This window comes from Motacilla alba, chromosome 3, assembly GCF_015832195.1.
Source record: "Motacilla alba alba isolate MOTALB_02 chromosome 3, Motacilla_alba_V1.0_pri, whole genome shotgun sequence".
Lineage (NCBI taxonomy): Eukaryota > Metazoa > Chordata > Aves > Passeriformes > Motacillidae > Motacilla > Motacilla alba.
In genome coordinates this window covers 27,264,743-27,287,435 of record NC_052018.1, presented here as the reverse complement: position 1 = coordinate 27,287,435, position 22,693 = coordinate 27,264,743, and the positions used below count along the sequence as shown (strand labels likewise).

Sequence of the window (22,693 nt, the reverse complement as noted above, 5' to 3'; positions counted from 1 at the left end):
CAGCAAAAGGGATGTAAGAGATTTGGTTTAAGTCCTTGTAAAACAAAGCTAAATTTTTACATTCTGTTAGAATATGGAAGTACAAAGGAACTGAAGCAGATTTCAGGATCTCATACAGTGCTTTCCTACTTTATTTGTATGACAGAGTGACTCACACAGGTGTTAAGAAGATCAGTGATAGGAAGTGAACTTGAATATGGACCAAACTCTGTGCAAAAGATTCAATAATTAAATTATCTGCTGGAAGATCTCTTTGGCTTCCTTTTGTATGGGACTAGTCAAGGTCTGACATGACCTCAGATTTTTTTTTGCTTTATGAATGTTTCATTTCTTTTAAAACACAGCATAGTGATAATTCTCAAAATAATATTTGTAAAAGCATGTGGATAATAGACACTAGCTCCTCGGTAGCTAATCCTTACCTTTTTTTTTTTTTTTTTTCTTATGGCCTTAATGCTACATCTAACCATGTGAATTTTCTTTATCAAAAATATTTCAATGAAATCTTCTCATTTTTCTGTCTTCAAGGTGATAGTTCCCAAAGCACCTTAAGGTCAGGATTTGCACAGACTGCTAATTGCAGTTAAACAGCAGATTTCCCCCCTACAAAGCAGGCTGGGGAGAACTACCAGATTTTACTGAAAGTAACACCACAGATCATATTTAAGTACTTTAATTTATTAATTGTATTTAAGATTTCATCTGTTTCAGGTTCTTTTATAAACATTAAATACCTTTAGTCTTTATCTGCAACATACACCAATTTATCTAATAGCTTCTCTGCTGTTGCTATATCTAAGATTTGAGCCAGCCTATTGACCTTTAAATTATGTGGTCCTCCCTTCTCCCTGCAATTGATTTTATTGTCATGGGTGCTAATTTTATGACAGTGTACTGAAAATATTTCTCAAGGAAATACGAAGAAAATGTTGACTCTTCCAAAGGAAGCATTTCTTTCACAGTCAGAAGCTTTCAGGAGTGAGAAAAGAGGGGGTGACTGATTCAGTAGTTCCTGACAGCCATGTGTTTCTGCGACTTACGGTGCTTTGGAAATTAGCTGATTCCCACAACATTTCCGTGAAGAAATACATGTTGTCTTTCTAAGATCTGTTATGAGCTTCAACCTACTTTTAATTTTTAAATTGAAGCATATTATTAGTGTGATCACATTCAAAACTTGTATAGGATATGTTCAGAAATCTTTAAGCAAATTATAGAAATCCATGTTCAGTTTGGATAGGCCAATACCGGTTACAATTCAAAGATGTTTTTGTTTGCATTATGGACTCTGTATATTTTTTTACAAATTCACTTAAAATGTTAAACTTAAAGTTAGTTGTAGGATGTGTGTGTACAACAGTATGCTAAGTTTCATCCATCACATCCCAAATCTACATTAACATTCAAGTGGTCCTTTTCTCTCTGGTACTCTACCAGAGAGCTATTTATTTTGCTTTCCTTCTTAATTTACTATGTCATGCTTTCCCACTAGGTAGTTTCAATAATAAAATATAACATATATTGGAAGATGAAATTAAATTTAACTTTCAAAGCAGGTCTCTCCAAAAGCCGAACGAGTCACATTGTTTAGGATACCTGCGGGATATCATTGTACTTAAGTGCTTGTATTTTAGACAATGTTTGTTTGATGCTTTTACCAGCATTAGGCTCATTTTTTAAATTTAAAATATCTAACTAAATAGCTATGAAAACTCAGAAGTATTGGCTTTTCAAACTCCATTGCTTTCTGCCATATTCCCATACCTATTGCGGAAACAAAAATCCTTGTGGACCTTGTCAGGAAGTTACTATGTTACCTGGCACAAAAGACATGAAACAATGGTAAATGAAGCCTTCATGCTGTGTAAATTTGTCTTGAACAGACAGACTTCTCACCATTTTCTTCATTTTTGTTCGGTAAATAAGGACATTCAGGCTAGTGTTTCACTAAAGATGACAGCGGGAAAAAAATTGACCAAATATGAATTATGCAAAGAGGTGAAATTTAGTACAAACTCTAGAAAAATGAAAAAGGAGACAGGGGTGATAAAGAAAATTCACAATTTAGAAGTAGCATGAAGCACATTTTTTAATTGAAAGTCCTAGAAAAAATATGTCTATTAATAAATTAACTAACTATAATGTTGACTAAACATACTTAAAGTAATTCAGACATTTATGAGAAAAAAGAAAATAGTCTTTGAGTAAGGAATTATTGGTTCTTTAAAGAAAATCACTGATGACAAAAGGCACATAATGACATATTAGAAAATATATACATAAATATATATATATACATATATATGTATTAGTGTACCTGAAAGACCAAGCTTAAAATTATTTTATTTAAAGAACTGCAAGTTTGAGATTTGTAGGAATAATTGGATTGGAGAAAGCAAATGGAAATTTGAGAAAATGAGGAAGATATACTCCATTTCTTAGATTATGGGGAAAGAAATAGTTGATTTCTAGTTATGTGGGTCAGTATATGTATTTTATATGTACAAGGTGAATTTCTATTTTGGGTAAATTTGCAAAGAAACATCTAGGTTCAGCCTAAAACCAGAATTTTTACACATAGTAGAGATTAATTGAAAGTAATTCTAATAATTTATTTTATATCCAGTGCTCTTGCACTACATGTAAATAAAAACTTTGGGGTTAAGTAGTTTTATTCGGTATACAGCGAAAAAAAAAGGCTTGAATTTCAGATGCTATATATCATTAACTTGTGCTGGAGCATCATTGTCATGCAGTACAAATTTGAATGACTTTTTTTTTTCCTCATCATAATTTCACACTGTAGTGCCAGAATGATAGACTCATAATGGGCTCCCTATAGACACATACAGAAATCATTTTGTCATGGTTATCTCACCTTGTAACAGCACCGAAAGCAGTTGGTCTCCATGGTCTTGCATTAAACTGTCACATCACTGTTAAAATCCTCTGTTTCAGGAAATGGTGACAGTACATCTTGAGTGCTGTGAAAAATAAGGACTTCATTGCCCATACTCAGTGGCTCTGTAAAACCAGATTACTCATTTATTTATATGGGAGAGGAAAACATTTTTCAATAGCAAGTGATCGTAGCAATTAACTATTTTCTTTGCTTGTTTAGCTGTCTCAAATTGATCATACCATCATTTTACAACTCCAGTACTGAATTTTGAAGCAATATTTTTTTAATTGTACGTTAGCTTGCCCTGATTTTCAAGCTATTTTAAATATACTCACAATTATTTAATTTCTCATTTTAAATACAGCTCAGCTACTCCCCTCAGAGGACACTTACTTATTTTTTTTAAATTTTGGATATTAATTTTCCAATTTTTTTTTCTCTTTTTATCCTGACCATATTTGCACACCGGTTCACTGAAAACCCAGATGGAAGAGAAATTTACTATCCTGCTTCTGTAAGAGAAATAAAAAAATTCACTGATTCAAATTCTTTGGCTCAAAGGTCAAATCTTTTTTTATTTAATAAAACTCCCATTTTAATCATGCAACTAGAAAGCAGCATCTTTCTGTACCAGAAAGGTATAGTAATGAGCTGGACTATCTTTGAGTACTTAGCAATCAAAATATATTTGGTATATTAATGGCACATCTAAGAGTGCTAAAGATAAGTGTATTATCTAGTATGCTCCTTTTTCAACGTAAGCAAAGCAACATTCTCTATCAAGGAAAGCAAAATTTTGGAGCCTATTCAAAATTACATATTTGATGCCAATCCAGCCATGGTCATGGGCAACACTGCAAATGACTGTCCACAATAAATCTGGATAATGGGGTTTATTTAAGAAGAATCCAGATAAGAGCTCTTACCATAGTTGGTTATCCCACTTACACCCATGCTTTCAGTGCTTTGTCTGCATTGGTTTGATTTTGTGGGAAGCTCAGGCAGAAAGACATGCTGCTTCATGCTGAGCTCCTGCTCAAAGTTCTCAATCTTGAGCATTACCAAGCACAGTCCCTGTGCACACCCTGGCTTCCCCCCCCCCCACCCACTCCATTGTCTCTGATCTCCGGGCTCCTGCCACACTTCCAGGAGAAGGTCTTCCAGTAGAAGATCTTCAACTTCTTTCTCACCGTCCCTCTTCTCTTCAACACCACTTCTTTTTTGCAGGAGCTACTGTTGTTCAGCACCCACTATCTCTGAAAGTTTGGACTGCCCTCCCCTCCCCAGTTCTCTCAGTCTCAACTTATGATTAAATAGATGATGCTCTCATGGCATCTTAACTGGATTCAAAACATGCAACCTTTTTTTTTTGGTCATGGTATTAACAAAGTTTACAATAAGGCCACACGATGAGTGAAGATAAAAAGCTGCCAACTTTTGCTCAAGATGCTTACCCACACCCAAATTCTCAGTTATCTACTGTCTGATGGCATTTATGATTTAAGCTTTTTTTTTTTTTTTCCCTCTGATAGTCACACTAAGGATTTCTATTTCGAGGAATGGTTACCAAATTCCAGGGATGTCAATCCAATCAGTTTCACTGGGATTCATACTCAGCAACTTTGTCTCTATAAATTATGGAAAATTAGGGAGCTTCCATTATTTCTTTACATGGTAGAATTTATGCAGAAGTTGCAATCAAGAGGCAAAAATTAACATTCAACATAGTTCAATCCTAAATGCTATGATCTATTTTTTCCTTTAAATTTAAGGTTAATCTTATGATTATTTGTAAACTTATGTTTGGGTTTTTACTAGTGTAAAATTTTGTCCTGAATAGTTTTCTTATAAGGACAGCAAATTTAAATAGACTTAGGAATCTAAGGATATGTGAATTCATTAATGGACTGTTGAATTATTTAAAAGAAATTAACAATGCTCCATGTCCCCTGAGATACTTATCTGGGAAAAAATGACATCCGTGTTGTTCATCTGCTGGGCAATGAGAATGTCACAGATTCTTGCATGAGAATTTTGGCCTCTTTGACAGAAAAGTGCTCATCTGGTTATTAGAGTCATATTATTATTTCTAATACCATTTGTCCATTCCATTTCTTTTACAGAGAATTGATCAAGAATATTTTATAGTCCTGTCAGTTTAAAATCTGTTAGAAAAAAAGAGTAAGACACCTCTACAAAAAAAAAAAAAACAAAAAACAAAACAACCCCTATGAGAAAGAAAAGCAGAAACCCATATGAAAGAATGATAAGTAAAAAATCTCCTTAAATCCTTTTATATTGCCTCTAATGCATTTTCACCAAGGCAAATTTGGACTGAAAAAAATATGTTGTACTTTCTTACAACTGCATCCACAATTTCATATTTTTTTCCTTTAAGCTATAAATCTTACTATTCTTTTCACTCGAGTTCTAAGTCCTGAAAATCACAAATGTAAGCAGAGATTCCTCAGACCTAGAGATATACATGAAACAATAGCTGTCCCTGTGCTACCTGTGGTAACAGGTATGTTTAGCATCTGTCCTGGAGTAGAGCTCTTTGTCCTGTCATGGCAGCTTTTTATCTGTGGGAGGTATCCAGATGATGTTCCTTTGCCCTTGGTTTTGATGTGGCTTTACAAATTTGTCTGCTGTTATGATAACCTCTCAAAAAGACAGATACTAATGGTAAAAGAAAAAAAAAAAAGGGGGGGAAATGAGGAAAGTTTTTTTATATAGGAATGGAAGAAAGCACTCTGATGCTTTTCATCTTTAAACAAATATTTCATAGGGCATTGGAAAATTAGAATAGGTTGAAAGAAAAGCTTGAGAGATCTCCTGCTGTAGCATAAGTAAAATCAGCAAGCCTCAGCTTGCACATTTTTTTATGAAATCATCTTATCAGAGGACATAGTTTTCTATTCAGGCCCACTGTATGTTTTGTGTGACAAGCATCTACCACCTGCAAGTCTGTCTTAATTTTTCTCTGCAAGGACAAATCATACAGGTGTGTTATTTTGTTTTGTTTTCTTTTTTTTTTTTTTTAATAATGGAACACCTGCACTGTCTGCTATATGTTTGTTCTTAACTCCTATGGAAATTTGTTCAGCAGTCTTCAACTGGCTGTCAAGAAAGCTTTATCTCCTGTACAAATAATTCTGACACGTGTACAAGATAACTTTAATGTGCCTGTTCTCTCCTTATTTTGAATTTTTCTGCTTTTTTATATTAGGTTCAGACAACTGAAGGCTCAAAAAAAATTAGATGAAACCCTATTATAGATTCAGGGTGGTTTACAGAAGACAACATAACTAAATTATGGATATTCCCCTTCTCTTCTTCACCCCATGGAGACAGTAATGGCTTAACCTTGAATGGCCAGATGTAAAACAAATCATCTATATGCAGATTTAGAGCACTGAAACATCTGGTAGATGAGATTTGTTCTTTAACTCTTCTAGATTAATCTAGGTCAGTGGAATTTCATAAAAGCATAACAGTTTGCTATAATGTATCTCTTGCATGACTTTATTATTTCCTTCTTAATACTTGAATGGTCCTAGTCTGTATATGTCCAAAAACCATATTAAAAGAGTGATTAAGACTTCAATATGTGGAAAAGCCAGAATTAATGTTGCCAGTGTGATTTCCTGTACCATCTCTGTTTCTCTCTGTGTAAATGCATTATAATCTGAAGTTGAACACTTTCTTTTTGCTTACAGTATGTTGTTTCTATACAAGCACTCCAATACTCCTACATGTCAGTTAAATTCCAGAATACAGGGCGTGTCTTCTGCTTAGAGGATTATTTAAGATTTTAGATTAAATGGTAATAACTCCTTTCTCTGCTTTTTGCTGTATTATATTAGTTGAGGAGGCTTCTTTATTAACAATAATATTGGATGCAGTGATAGTTCAATCATAAATGTAACCTTGATTTTTTGAGAAATTTTTTTAATCACATTCAGGCTACAAATATGTGCTCTTAATACAAAGCTGGCATGCAATCTTATGAAAATTGTTGTACAAGGAATTTTATATCCACTTTAATTTTAAATGCTATCACAATTCATGTATGCAAATTTAAGAAGCTCATGAGAATGATGAGTACTTCTATAACAATCTCTAATGAATGTGTAGAATCTCTTTGTTGGTAAAGTCTTCTATTATGGAATTTATATTTGTTTGTGATAATGTCACTTTTTACCTGTGACACTTATTCTTTAACTTAAATAGCTGTTCACATTCTTTGGCAATTTTTCTAATTGACAAAGTTACAGAAACACTCATTATCTCCTTTCAGCCTACATTTTGTTACACAGACAAACTAGAATTTCTGAGTCCTCTGTTCTGTGACAAGCTTTCTATTTTCCTGGTCATTCTACCAGCCTGTTTCATAGGCTTTGGATTTTGTTAAAGAACCATAGAACAACCCAGTAGGAAAGGGACCTCAGAAGATCCCTTTTGATTAGAAGGGGAGTCTAGATGAGAGTTTCTATCACCCTGCCCAACTGTCTCTTGAAAACCTCCAGTGATGGTGAACCAGCCGTGTCCCTTGGGAGGATGTTCCAGAAGGTTCTCACTGTAAGACACGTCTTCCTTACATCTTCTTGAAAAAGCAGTGCTTTTCTCTAATGAGACTCTTCCTTTTGTTTTGTCAGTATGCATTTGAAATAGAAAATACTGTGACATCAGTCTGCCTAAAATTCAACCAGCTTTGGGGACTGAGATGCTGTTTAAGCTTAGAGAAGGTTTTCAATAAAGTAACGACTTTCCTTTGGAACAAAGACATAAAAAATGTGATGTCAACGAGCAGAGTTCACACATCATTACTTGAGGTTTAGATAGCTCAGTTTCCCAGTGCGCGTTATTTTTCAATGCGTAACCTGTGTGCAAGAGATTCACATGTAATCTACTTAAGTAACTGGCTTTACTTGACATTTTAGGAGTTGAGACTTTAAAGACTACTACATAAAATAATTTTCAGTTTTATGCTTTTATCCTTGAAAAATGTCTAGGAGTCTTACCACTATGTAAAATTATTACTTTGAAGTAGAGCGTCTGCATTCAAACCCCTAGATGATCCTAGACCACATTTGTATTGGTAAAATTTAGTAGAAGCTGATAGAGCCATACAAAAGTTAGACATATGTTGCTTCATTTTTACAAACACATGTATTATTAAAAATAAAATTTAATAGCAAAGATTTCTTGCCATTAATGAGTAAGGATTAGATCTAGTAGATTTAAGCATCCAGGGAGGATGTGTCCCACTTTTCTGACATTGATAATGCAGATTCTCTTTTCTTTCACTGAGGACTTTCTGCTAAGAATGAGAATGTGGAACCATAATTCTCAGCCATCAAATATTAGAAACTTATATTTATTTCATATTTCTATTGAAACAAATGATTTGTTTAGATTTGACCTAGAGTTTTTAGAATTGTTTATGGCACACAGAAAATATTTTTCCTTATATATGACTTATTCCTTAATATTAGGCTACAGGAAAGAAAATAATGTGAGGCTTTTACAGATGAAATATGTTTATGAGTCAGATAACTGCATACATATTTTAACATAATATCTACAACTCTATGAAAATTACTCTATTATTGAAACAGCTTCATATATGTAAAAGAGTCCTGCAAACAATGTTGCTTTCACAAAATTACTTTACAGTAAATCTTATTACTTTTCTTGACTGTTTATGTTTTAACTTACATTTACATTAGATAGGGAAACTATGACAGGTGCCAGTGGAAATAGAGATCTCATCCTCATCTGAGGAGGAAGTCCAAATAAAGAGCTATAAATCTTGAGAGCTGAAAATATTTACTGCAGTGTAAATGTGTGTTGACAAAAAAAGTAATGAAATTATATCCTTAGTAAATAATTGTGATATGTTTTTTCCAGTTCTGACCCCAGAAACTCTGAGTTATGAATTCCTTCCTTGCAATAATTGAAGTGAGATTATTTAATACTTCTAATTCATCTTTCAGATGTGTTTTACCCTTGCACTGCAGGGTAGGAAAGTTGTGTAACAGCTGCATCATCTATTATATTCTTTGATGATAGCTATTTGCCACTCAGTGAAGGCAATGACAAAATATTTTTGGAGAAAACCCAATATTACTTAAAATAAACTTCAAATTACTTGTGATGTGATACTATACTATTCTATACAGTACTGTACTATTCTATACATATATATGTATATTATATAATTTTATATTAAGGGTCACTCTAGATTAAACGACAAATTACATCAATACATTTTTACATGAAATATACCCATAAATGTTTTCTCAACCCTTTGAAAGAATTTATATATGGAACACACTCCTTTTCATTTGACTACATGGAAATATTTATTTAGGAGTAGGTATCTCTATGATATCCCTTATCATTGGCTGATGGAGAGAGGAGCTGAATGGATAGAGGAACAGAATTTCTTCCTGGTTCATAGAGCACGGAGATGGCTCTGCCAAAGTCATCTTATGAGATCAGAGTGTAGAGCACAAATGTTTGGAGAACTCATACAGAGAAATTTATTTTCATATTTTCAAATGTATAGAACTGATTAACGTGTGTCAAAAATTCAGAAATATTTATATTTTAAGTGACTAATTTCTTCTATTTTGTTGTCTAACAATGTTATATCACAAGTAATTAAGAATACATGGATTATAATGTAGCTAAAAACATTCCTCTACTCAATCTTTATTTAAAAATAATACAAATAAAACTTATTTTCCCTCATGTTCTTTCACCCCATTATGTGAGTTATTTAATGTTGTGAAAGAAGTGTCATTTGTTGGTATGTTGATCAGAAAGAAATAAAAATAATCAAATTATATTATATTATATTATATTTTGATAATTCTACATCAGCAGAAACAATTTAAGAAAAATACAAACTACACTTAAATTGTTTTCTGTCTGCAGGACATATTCTGTTAAAAATGTGACAAGAAGTAAAAAAATTCTTTAAGTATGTTTTCCTTTCAGCTCTTTCAGAGTTGATAATTCACACTGTATGCACCAAATTCTATTAAAAACAGATTCTAGTTATGCCTTTAATTTCTTTCCTTCCAATCCAGAAGTTTATAAAACAGCAACAAAGTATACTATGTAAATGAAAAACTTTATAAATTAGCTTCTGCTACCTGCAGCTCTGCATTTGCCCCTGTGACATTTGCCCCTTGCCTGCTAGTCCTGCTGTAACACAAATCCTCAGAATGTCAGGTGCAGATGCTGGATATTTCAGTTGCTCCCAAGAAAGGGTGACCGGGTCATGACACATCACAGGGAGCTGTTGCAGCATCACTGCCAGACCTGCTGAGAGCTGGGAGCTCTTGAGTCACTTCTCAGATTTCATATTGCTTCACATGGTAGGATCTAAATGTGGGCATTTTTTCTGATCCTGAAGTGGCAGCAAGACCTATAAAATATTCCTAAAATATTTTACCACTATCAGCAACACCTATAAAAATGCTAAGTATTTATTTCAAAAATGACCTAATATGCTTCCCAGTAGCTCCTTTAAGAAGCTCTCTACCAGGTGTTGTTTTCAAAAAAATAATTTATGAATAAGCATAAAGGCTAAAAAAAAAAAAAAAAGAACAGCTTGAAAAAGTGGGTTTTTTCCATTTTCCATTTATAAGGATGAGAGTGCTGTTCTCTGTCCTTCTGTACTTGTTAATTTTCTGTCCTTATAATGAAAAAAAAAAAACAAACAAAAACCAACAAACTTTATTTAGGCCAGATTTCAGATAATTAAGTTTCCAATCTCTATTAATTTCCAGCTAGATAGCTAGGTAGCTAGTTCTCAGTTACAGGTATTAGAAGTTAAGATTTTCAAAACAATATAACCTCCAGAAAACAATTCTAGCTTGTTAAAACTTAAAAAATCATCTGGAACAGCTAAATGAAAGTAGGTTGTAAGCTATGACTAACCACTTTTGTTTTCATAAGGGTCATAATGCTCTGAACCACTGGTAGAAGTAATGTTTCCTGCAGTTTTTTAATATACTCACATGCAAAACAGCTTTTTATACTTATTTTCTTTTTCTCTGAATTTCACATTTTAAGTGCATAAAGTATGAGCTCATTTCATTGGTGTCAGTAATTTTCCAACCTCCCCCCAAAAAGCTTCTTTGATATTGAGTATCATCAAAACAAATTAAAATATATAGGTCTCGATTCACATTATATGCTCTTTAAAATAATTCTTCATTATACTTCAGAATAAATCTTGCACCTTTATTTGCTATTTATGAAAATACCACTTCATCTTGTCTTCGACTAGCACTTAGGGGCAAGTGGCTAACTCTGCCCTGTTTCCCCACAAAGAAAGCTAATTTAATATTTTTTACTTTGTAGATCAACTAAACAATTTCTATCCCTGTGTTCCTCTCCTGACAGGACACCTTTGCAACCCTCACTGCTGGTGCTGCAGCACCTGTGCCCTGTACAATGTCTCAAAGTACCTGTAAGAAATGAAAAAAACCTGAGCTACTCTTTCCTTATACAAGTTGAATTAGTCTTAAGATTTTTTGTTTTAAGGATGTACACCTTCTGTCTTTTAGAAACAAACCCAACAGCCTTATCTACCATAACTGAGCTGTGCATTTTACATGTCCTGAGGCCTGACTTGTTCAGCACATCTTTGCTATGCTTCAGTATATTTGTACTCTGAATTTTGCTACTCTCCACAGCAATAAGGACAACACAGTGGACAGAATATAATTGATGTACTATTTCTCATACTGATGTGGCAAAATTTAAGAAAAGATTTTGAGCATCCTGGTTTAGCGGAAAGTGTCCCTGCCTCTGGCAGAGGGCTTGGAACTAGTTGATCTTTGAGGTCAGTCCAACTCAAAACATTCTGGGATTATATTAAAAAATACTAAAATTACAAGAAAATACAGGGAAAACACTTGAAAATCTCTACCTCGTTTTTGTACAGCTATGAATGTCTTCTTGCATTCTGGAAGCATCTCCTACTTCATTTATTGCTTTATTCCACCAATAAAGAGGTATTTGTAACATTGAATAAGAAATGAATAAAATTTAACTCCTTGTAAATAAAATACAGAAACTCTGGCTTAAATTTTCCTTTTCCAGGGGAATATAGATTGCAAGATCTCTGGGTTTTAGTTAAAGAACACCATTTGAAGTCCATGTTTCATGCTAATAGCATACATCATGATGAAGAAAATCAAAGCTTATCTTACTTCATTTGCAGGTTTTTCAGGCCAGTACTGTGAAACAGAAATGAATGAGTGTGATTCAGCTCCCTGCTTGAATGGTGCTGTTTGTCAGAATGATGTCAACAGCTATGATTGCTTTTGCCCTGAAGGTAAGTTATTCAAAATAATTTATTTTTATTATCTTTGACAATTTTCAAAACTGCCTGCAGTTTGCAAAACATCTTCTTGACAGGCGTCAAGTCATTGTTAAAACTTCCTTTCTCTGAAAGTCATTCATTCCTTTCCAAAGTCTTCTTGGCATCTTTGTCCTCCAAGTCAACGTGTCTACCCAAACAACCATGATCATTAAGACTGGAGACAAATTAAGAATGGAGACAGATATACTCTGAAATGCTACCTTTTTTCAGACAGAACATATTGATTTTAGCAAAGTTGGAAGCAGTGGAGAAAACACAAAACACAAGTACTACATGAATTCCATGGAAAATATCATCAATAAGCTTACAAAAAGTATTTTTGCCTCCATTAATAATATGCATATTTCTCACTGATCATAGCAAGCTAAAATGGTCACAATGACTTTAATAGGCCATCACTAAAAAAATCTATTAGAACTTTCACAAAGAAAAATAATATGATTTTCAGCACCTATGGTCTATTTCTTCAAAAATGCACACTGCTCTTTGTTATCAGTACTGTATGAAAAAAATAGCGATTGCAGTAAAAATTAGTCAAAGAAAACTAAAATGTTTTAAAGCACTTAAAATTGCAGGGTTTTTTTCTGAAATGCTTTCACAAACGGGTTCCTTACAAATATTTTTAAATGTATTTTTAGTTAAAAAAGACAAGATTGTAATTTATAACATGATACATTCTAGGTTTTAATTTTTTTTCATTTTAATCTTCAAATTCTACTATTTTCTAAATATGGACTCATGGTAGCTGATTTCATAGCTGACAATATTTCAAGCATGTATGTATTAATACAGGCATTCCAGTGGTGATAACTTCAGAAACTCATCACAAGAGATGAAATTGCCACAAATGTCTCTCATAAGTACAGTCTCTGTCATTAGTTAGCTTAAATTAGAAGCCAAAACAGATATTGGAAGGTAGCTGGAAATTAACCTTGGAAAAGATCATTTTGCTGTTTAAGCCTGCCTGACCAGCTTATACAAAAATAAATCTTGCCATCCACATTGCTAATTTTGTGGCTTACATGTTACCTGTGAGACATGGGTCTGATTAAACTTTAAATGCAAATAAGAGCTGTTATTTTATACATTATTAATGAATTAAGGGTAATTCTGAAGTTTTATGACTTAAGGATCAGTGGAAATTGGTTCCATGGTCAGTTTGAGAAATTATAGGAATACAGCTAGCACTGAGGGTACCAATAGCCTAGCATTAGTCATGGTCTTCCTGCAGCCATGGCCTGTGACAGCACTAATGACGCTCATTTTGTAGCATGACTATGAATTAGAATACATTTACAAGAGCATGAAAAGTCAGATATTGGAGAGGAGATTTTCTAGCAATTTCAACTACAAAAAAACATTGTTGAACCTCTGACTTTGCTAAAAGTTGTTATGACACAAGAAACTGGAGTTGTTGAGTCTGGAGAAGAGGAGGCTCAGGGGAACCTCACTGCTCCTTACAACTCCCTGACAGGAGGTATTATTGAGATGGGGGTCTGTCTCTCCTGCCATTTCTCTAGTGACAGAATAAGAGGTTATTGCCCTAAATTGTGTCGGGGAGGCTCAGTTTATATATTATCAGCTAAGAAAAAATATTTGAAAGAGTGGTTAGACACTGGAATAATTTCCCAGGGAGGTAGTGAAATCACCATCTCTGGAAGAGCAAGAGAGATGTCTGGAGGTCTCACTTGAGGAGATGGTTCAGGGCAGGTTGTGGTGATGCTGAGTTGTCAGTTGGACTGTATGATCTGGGAAGCCTCTTGCAACCTTGATAATTTGCATAAAACAAATAAAGAAAAAAGTAGAAAAGCAACTATTTGAGAACTGATTTTAAGAGAGATTTTAAGAGTTGATTTTTATTTTGACAGCAGATATCCAAATTGCAGCTTCAGTTCATCTGTTGTCAAAATGGCAGCAGATAGATAATTCATAAATTCTTAAGTCTTAATGAACATACTGAATCCTAAATTTGTGCTTTCATTTACTGACCCCTTTTAAAGTATATTTGACAGGAAAAAAAATTATTTTCCTATTAATGACAGTGGAGAAAAAACTTTTAGAATAAGAATCCATAACGATTCAAGATCATTTTTAACAAGAGTAAATTGAAAACAAGGGACCTAAAGACATTGCTTTAGAAAAATAAGGCACAGATATAGGTGAATAATGCATAGCTCTTTGGTTTTATTTCCAAGGATTTGAAGGCCTGAACTGTGAAATCAACTTTGATGAGTGCACTTATGGTTTCTGTAAAAGCAATTCAACTTGTTTAGACCTGGTTGCAGACTACAGCTGTGCTTGTCCTCCAGGATTCACTGGTAAGATTTCTTTTAACTTGGAAAAGAAGCTAAATAGTTAAACCATTACTTTTGTTTCCTGAAATTAATTGCACTTTGTGCAGTGTTTTCGCATTAATAAAAATAAAATCAACTCAGCGTTCTGTGCAATTGATGATCTGTTTTAATTTCCCTCCTAATATGATAAAAACTGAAAGCAATGTGTGTATTGAAAGCAAAACTGTATTTTTGCATAGAAGAAAAAAAATTTTCAAAACTATCTAGTCTGTGAAACATGGGTGAGCAGGTAGCTGGTGCTATTTTTCTCAGATTTTATCACAGCCATACTTGATTGAAATGGTTACAAGAACACAATTTTAGAAAGATTACACTTTTCTCTCTTTAACAAAGGTGCCATCAGATCCTTATGATAAATTCTTGTAAGTTGCACAATTATTTGCATGTCTAACAGGTTTAAGAAAATAGCTCTTGCATTGTGGAGAGTCTTCAAGGCTCTATTTTCTGCCAGAAGCAGCTAACAGGATCTAACAGGAAGAGTTAACAGGATCGTGGGGAAATCAATAAAACTCTCCCCAAAAATATGCCATCTAAAAAACAATGTCAGGCACTGAACACTGACTTTCAGCTGCTGATTTCAGAGAGGAAAATGGAGCAGCATTAGTCATAAGCAGTAACAGGAAAACAAGCAGTGGTATTCTAAGAAATCATACACAGTTAGTGGATCTTGTAATAAAAAACCAAGCACGTTTGTCCAAAGAGCTCAAAATGAATGGGGACCAGTGGAGAGGAAAGGAAAAAAAAATGGAAGAGATCTGTTAAGGACAAATGAAAAGTTAAAAGAAACAAGTAGAACAGTGAAGGATGAGGAGGCAAAATTAAGTTAGTTGTAAATAGAGCATTTCAGGTCCGTAGTAACACCAGTTCAGTTTAGAAAATCTTCATTCATATTTTGTCAATGGTTAAAATAGAAAGACAAGACAAAAGGAATCTAAGACAATACACAGACATTTAGAATCTGTGGAAGTAATAGTAGTTGCAATTGCCACAGACTTCTGTGAGTTTTTGTGCAAACGTATTCTTATATTATTCAGCATTACAAAACTGAGATATGATATATTTCCTGTACATCTTATTCTCCTTTTTACGTTGGTAACTGGCTTTGCTGTCATGAGTTTGCATAGTATGTCTATTTTGCATCAATTTTAAAAATAACAGAGGTGATTACAAAGTATTTGTTGCTATAGATAGAACAAGTATAATGCAAAAAAATTTAAAATAAGAAGCTTTTAAAACTTTCTCTTTTACTGCTAGAATCAAAATGGAAAATGTCTAACTTTTCTGCAGTAGGTTGATAACAGTCAGTTTGAACTGAGTAACGCAGGGAAAGCTGTTCATTTGAAAATATGCTATAGCAATGCTATTTTGGGATGTGTTGGATTCCACATTACAGAGCAATAACTACAAATTAATGTGTGAGTGTAACTAAGGAAGCCTGGGACAGAGTATGTGTTCCTTAGGACTCTTTATCCTATATTCTGGATATATATGCATCATACTGATGCAAACAGTTTGCCAGTAACATCCTTGTTCATTCCAAGACAAGCAGGATCCAGGATATGTCAACAGGAAAAAAATTATAAGTGAGTTATAAGCAGGTTTTATTGAATACCTTGAGGCTATATTGAAGTCAGAGAAGTTCACGACTGCATAATAGGCAAATATGAAAAAAGCTGAATTTTCTCCTGCATTTCCTATGTGAGAGACTTTCTACCAGGAAGGCGCTATTGATTTCACTTTGTATTGGCCTTTTTTTGTGAGTCAGGACATCTCCCACAGGAAAAAAGTAAGCCAGCCTACTGACTGGAATTAGGAGTAGGGACAAGGATCCTCCCGATTACAGCAAAATATTTTGGTTGTGCTCATGCTTTTTGTACAATTAATTCACAGTCAGTCATTGTGGGTCTCATTAGGTCTGCTCTCTCCAACCCTTCCAACAACTGCTTCAGCCTCTCTTGAATGAGTCTCTTATGCAAAATACTGAATATTTGGGCTTCTATCTTCTACAAAAGGCAAACAATGGTAGTAAGACACTTTGAATTAAAACAACAGTGGGAGGGCGTTGAATTCATCAATGATAGAGAAGGATAGAGAAGGAAGAGGCAGTTCTATGGGGTGCAATTACTGACCATTATCATTATTTGAGTGGATTTTCTCTGGTAATAGAAGTAATTGGAACTAAAGAACTCTGTAATTCAATGGTTTTGGATGAGAAAGCGTGGGTTTTTAATCTTTAATAAATGTTTGGATTATATTGTTTCATCGTAAAGGTTTTTCCTTTTTTAATTGTTAGGAGATATGAATTTAATTATTTATTTATTTAATTAATAATTAAAAGTATTTCAAAGCTGTTCATGTATATGGATAAGCCTTGTGCTAGTAAGATGACACCAGTCAATACTGGGTAGAAAAAAACTTGATTTCAAAGTGATTTTTACTTCATCACTTAGCACTGAATTTTGTAGTTGTAATTTATATGCATGAGATTCTTAATCTGACTTCCTCACTTATATCAAGGTCCATATGCGTCCTCTGTGCGTAAAATGGTCCTTCCTCTAAGTTTTGCCCATGTCTCATTAATGTTTACCATTATAACAAGACAGTATGAATCAACAGTAAGAATCTACTATCAGTCACACATTGACTTAAATTTACACAAGAGACTAAATAAATATGCAAGCCTTTCAATATGCTTTCTGAAGATCAAGTTTATATAGTTTCCTCTGTCATGTTTCATACTATTTGGGAATCCTGTAGTAGATATTGTGGCTAAGCAAGTGGGCACTGCAACACTGAACATTTGAAAAACAAAATTATACAAAGATGAGCAAAGTCTTGCAGCTCAGCTCAAGCCATCACAAGACATAAGATAATATCTTTCTCTGGGCTTTCAAAAATCTTTCCTGTGTATTCTTTTCCTGTGTTATTCTAAATTTTGTTTTCAGTAAGCCTGAAATGCTGGTCTATTTTAGACACATTTTACTTGTCATAGATGCTTTTACTTACTATCAGAACAACTGCACAGTACAAAATTATTGAGTCACTACATTCTCTTTTTCTTGTTAATCATGAAAAGTACTTTCCCAAACAATTCAAAGGAAAAAACTGGCCTGAGAGATCTACCTCTACCCAAAAGGAGGTTCTAGAAGGGTGGGAGTTGGCCTGTTCTCCTGGACAGCTGGTGACAGAGAAGAGGACAGAGCTGTATCAGGGGAGGTTCAGGTTGGACATTGGGAAGAATTTCTTAATGGAAAGGGTTGTCAAGCATTGGAATGGGCTGACAGGGAAGTGGTGGAGTCAAGAACAATGGAGATGTTGAAGAAATGACTGGACATGTCCCTTAGTGTTATGGCTTAAGTTGACATGATGTTGATTGGTCAAAGGCTACACTCAATGATCTTGGAGGTCTATTCCAACCTAATTGATTCTGTGATCTATGGCTGCTCACCCATCCTTAGAGTCAGCCACAGAAATTCAGTCTTGCTTGCATCTCATGTATCAGATAATTGTTCCACATCAATCAGCCCTTATAACCATCACAGAAGCAGCTCGAAAGCCAAGTCTTTTCCATGATGTCCCCTAATGACTGAGTTCATTTAAACAACATGCCTCTGTTTGAGTGCTAGTTAAAGCACTGAGGTTTTTCAAACAAAACAAAACCTGGCAGGTGATGACTAGAGAAAGGGATGGTTCCCCAGGCTCCTGGCCAGCAGAGCTCTGACTCATAGCAGGCCATGGAGGAGTGAAGGGCTTACTTCCTTTCCCCTGCTCAGCTGGAGCAGCGAGGATGGGCTGCTGGTTGCCACAAACACTGTAAATGGCAGGCTGCTGAGGGCAGGCTTCTCACAGTGGGCTTTGCAAACTTAACATGCTGGAAAATAAACAACATTTATGCATACATGGAAATCTATTCACTATGTACTTCTGAGTCATTAGAGAATATTTATTGTCATGTCATGTGTAAGTGCACCTGCTTTGCTTGGAAGGAATTCAGGTTAGGACATTTGGGAAAAAAATCAGTAGAGTACAGAAAAATCTGTTTAAGTTTCATCATGCTGCAAATTACATTACATAAAAATATTGATACAATAATACATAAAAGTTAATGAATTGCATGAAAGAGAAGTAAATCAATTGTTTTTTTCCAGTCATTTTAAATATAAGCAAAGTTGCTCAGGTTTTTTATGTGAGAAATCAAATGACACATTTCTCCAATAGTATTCCATCTGCAAATACTAAGCATGATTGGTTTAAATTAGGGGGTGAATAATAATAGTTGGAACCACCTGACAAAAGATAAGCTAATTCTTCAATCAAAACTTTAATTAGCTTGTATGGAATTTACTTTATCTTTGCTCTTCTGAAGGAAGATTATTTTGAGATTATTTTTGTATTCCAGTTTATCCCCATTATTTCAGGTATAATGGTAAGGCTTTTTAGTAGTGATTCCAGCTGTCATGCATAACATAATGTATGTAGAACCTCCATTGATATCTTTCTGGTCATGACTATGTACTTAATTACTTTCAGATAAATTGGAAAATAATCATTTTATATGAATAGGCTTGATTTTCAATTTTAAAACTGATGTCGGTTGCTAGGAGGCTCTTATCAAATAAAAAAAAAAGAAAAACAATCATGTCTAGAAAAGCTCATATAGTGATTAAAACACACAGAAGACACTGGAACACGTGGCTGAAATTTTTAGTCTTCCTGAGTTACTGTGGAAAATCAACCTAATTTTTCCTTAACGCCATTTTTTTCCTATGTTAATGTCATTGATGATACCATACAATGAACAGTAATATGCCAGCAGAGTGAGGACCACTTTTACTTTTTACATCTGAGTGCACCTGAAAAATAACATATGGATATCAAGACACAATTTCAATCAAAATTTTTGTTATAACTGCCTGAAGAATCCTGTCAGGAATTAGTTTTCAGTAATGACCTGAGCAATTAGTGAATAAACCCTGACATTAAAAATAAATCAACCTCCAAGCAAATTCCCCAGTGCACATTTTTCATCCCTTACAGACATTTTGTTAATGAATTTGAGAAACAGAAGTGGCATCTTAGATAAGAATGGTTATATTTAGGGTGTGCTTAGTTTTTTTCTAGTATATAGTTCCTCTTCTGAAAAAAATCCACCGAATCTTGATGTTGGAAAAGGTCTGTTGTTCAACACTGCCTCTGCAATACCAACTAGCATAATACTGGAGTTTTCGATACTAAATTGTATTTACCAGTGTATATACTGGATTGCCATTTTAGACAGTGAAACAATTGGTTTTTGTCATCCTTTGCTTTGATAGAGTCATACTATTAACAGTATGACACTGTCAGTTTCAGTATGACCAACCACACTAAATAGGAGTCTTATTTGGTGCCATCTTGTTTACTCTTTTTTGTTCTTTATTCTTTGTCTTTCTTCTTTGTCATGATTTTTTTTTCTTTATTTTCTGTGGATACCCCATCTTTAGCAGTGTTTCAGGACCAATTTGGATGGAGCATGAAGCAACTTGGTCTCATGGAAAGTGTCCCTGCCCATGACAGGGGGTTGGCACTACGTGATCTGTAAGGTCATTTCCAAAACAAACCATGCCATGATTCTATAGATCCAACACCAACCTGACCTCTAGACAACTTCTGAGGCCCTTGTTCCTACTTGATACCTGACCAGTGGCTGGCAATGCCAGTGCAATGTGTACTGGGCCTCAGGGCTGCAGTGGTGATAGCGGGAACATTACACCACAGCTTGACTCTCTTCACTTAAGTAGTGAGTTGACCAGACACTACTGAGGAGCCTTGACGCAGGAGGCGAAAGGTGTTAAATACAGAATGATAATTTTTAAAGCTGTTTACACAACTATCATAAAAATAATAAAAACATTTTTTTCCCCTTTGGTGCATTGGTAGGCAGGCAAGAAATGGAATAGCATTAGCTATTTGCTCTGGTAACAACAGAGTAACACCTTGCACCTAGTTTTCCTAGTAGCTTCCAAAACCTCCAATTACAGGACATACACATTTCACATGATGACAGTGATGCTACTGAGTCTGGGTGCCTCAGGGTAGGCTATTACTATCACAGAAGTATACCTGTCTCACTAAATTGTTGTGATGTTTTCCCAGGAAAGACACAGAGACGGCTACAGGATGAGTGTATATATTCTGCAAGTCTTCTAACAACCCATAGATTGCTATTGTATGCTCTATATTAGGTCTGTGTACCAGAAGGAAGTTAATGTTGGCCATTAACCACCTTGTACTGAACCTAATTACTCTAGTTTTGATTAAAGCACAGAATGAATCCAAAAGCATTCAATCTGATTTGAATGCATGAAAAGAAGCCAGAATTTCACTAGCTTTTTTTTTTTCTAGTAGTAATCACCATCAGATTTAGAAGTTTATATTAAATATTTTATTTAAATTTTTGTCTTCAACTTTGATTTTTTTGCATCTCATTACCTTTTCTACACAAAATGAAAAAGCTCTTGCCACTCAAGTATTTTCTCTTTGTAAAGATACTTGCACACTGTAATCAAGTCACTTTTTGGTTTTGTTTCTTCTAAATGAAACAGATGGAGCTCTTTAAGCCTTTGCCAACAGCATGCTTTTTTCAGTTGTTGAATAAATTGTGTATCTTTTCTTGCATCTTTCCCACTTATTTTTAAATATGGAACATTCTAATCAATGTTTTATACAGAGGTATTTTACACATCAATGTTCACTTTTTGTTTTATTTAAATACGTCTGAGATTTTTGTTTTCCTCACAGCACTGCAATAGTGCTCATATGCTGAGGTCTTCAGCAGTCCTTTTCAAATTGCTTTTGTTGTTTTCCCACATACAGCTCAGCAACAGCTCAGTAGCTATAATCTGCATGTTTTTTTCTGTGCTTGTATCTGAAAACTACAAGTGACCAGAAGTGACCTGCAGTACATTGGAAAATGTACTGTTTAGCTAAACAAAAGTTATCACAAGATTTCATTTGGTGCATAGGCTTGGTCCCCTGTGGAAAGGAGATGTAGGAAAGAAAATGAGAGTGGAAATGAGGTATCTGTTTAAAAGTCAGTGTTGAAATAGTAGAGTAAGGATTTTTCATATTTGCCTACAGAAAAGGAGACTCGTGGAAGTGTAAAATGCCTCATTTGCCTCATTATGGTTTTTTCATGAGAAAGATTTGAGGGGTGAGCTCAGATTGAATGTGCCAAAAGCTGTACTGCTTTCTTGGAAGGGTAGGTCTTAGTATCTGTTGCTCTGTAATTTCAACCATGTGCATTTATGGTGTGCAGGAAGAATGTGTTTTTCTCTTCCTGCTAGTGTTAACACTTTTATCCTACTTCTCTTGTCTGCTGTAAGCCTGGGCTCATCTCTCTTTTATACCACTAATGTAGAAATGTATTTTGATGGAGAAATAGAGTAGAGACACAGACTTGGATAGAGGCCCTAGGTTCCAAAATCAGAGCACAGTTATCACACACCAAGTAACTTAAGACCTTTACTATAAGGCAAAGCAAGTTTCCAGACAATCCAACTCATTAGACAAACATAAGTCTTTGGACATCCTTCAGTGTAATAAACAGAGTTTTTACCCTGTAAATTATATAATCACAACACTAGAACAAAATTCCAGCTATAATCTGTTTCATTCTTATTGCAGCAAAAAACATATAACATATTATGTTGCTTTCTCACCTATGTATCTTGTTAAAGAAATCACATAATTCCTTATTTTCTTGGTGGAATCTTCCCAATGTGATGTTATACTAATCACTACAAGGATTTCCTTATTGGCTAATATTTCACTGCAGTTTAAATGCATTACTTCTCACTCTGTCTACTATGAACACAACAAACTGATGAATTTTGTGGGAGTATTTTCTTATTTTATGATTGCCATCACATTTCTATTGAAATTTTCCTTATTTAGGCTTTATAGGCCCATTTATTTTCTTCATCCTACAAGGTCATGCTTTTGAGTTGTTTGTCATTTCTTACATGCTCATATGGACTCTCATTTGGC

The 22,693-nt window shown here is 34.4% G+C and overlaps 1 protein-coding gene across 4 annotated transcripts in view; it reads left to right on the top strand.

Annotated features, from left to right (window-relative positions):
- Positions 1 to 22,693, top strand: part of EYS (eyes shut homolog) — a 789,226-nt gene that overhangs the window by 252,203 nt on the left and 514,330 nt on the right. For all 4 annotated transcript variants that reach the window (XM_038131819.1, XM_038131820.1, XM_038131818.1 and 1 more), the window contains 2 exons: positions 12,150 to 12,263; positions 14,507 to 14,629. In XM_038131819.1, the coding sequence (XP_037987747.1) occupies positions 12,150 to 12,263; positions 14,507 to 14,629 (237 nt within the window). The remainder of the gene's footprint in view (positions 1 to 12,149; positions 12,264 to 14,506; positions 14,630 to 22,693) is intronic.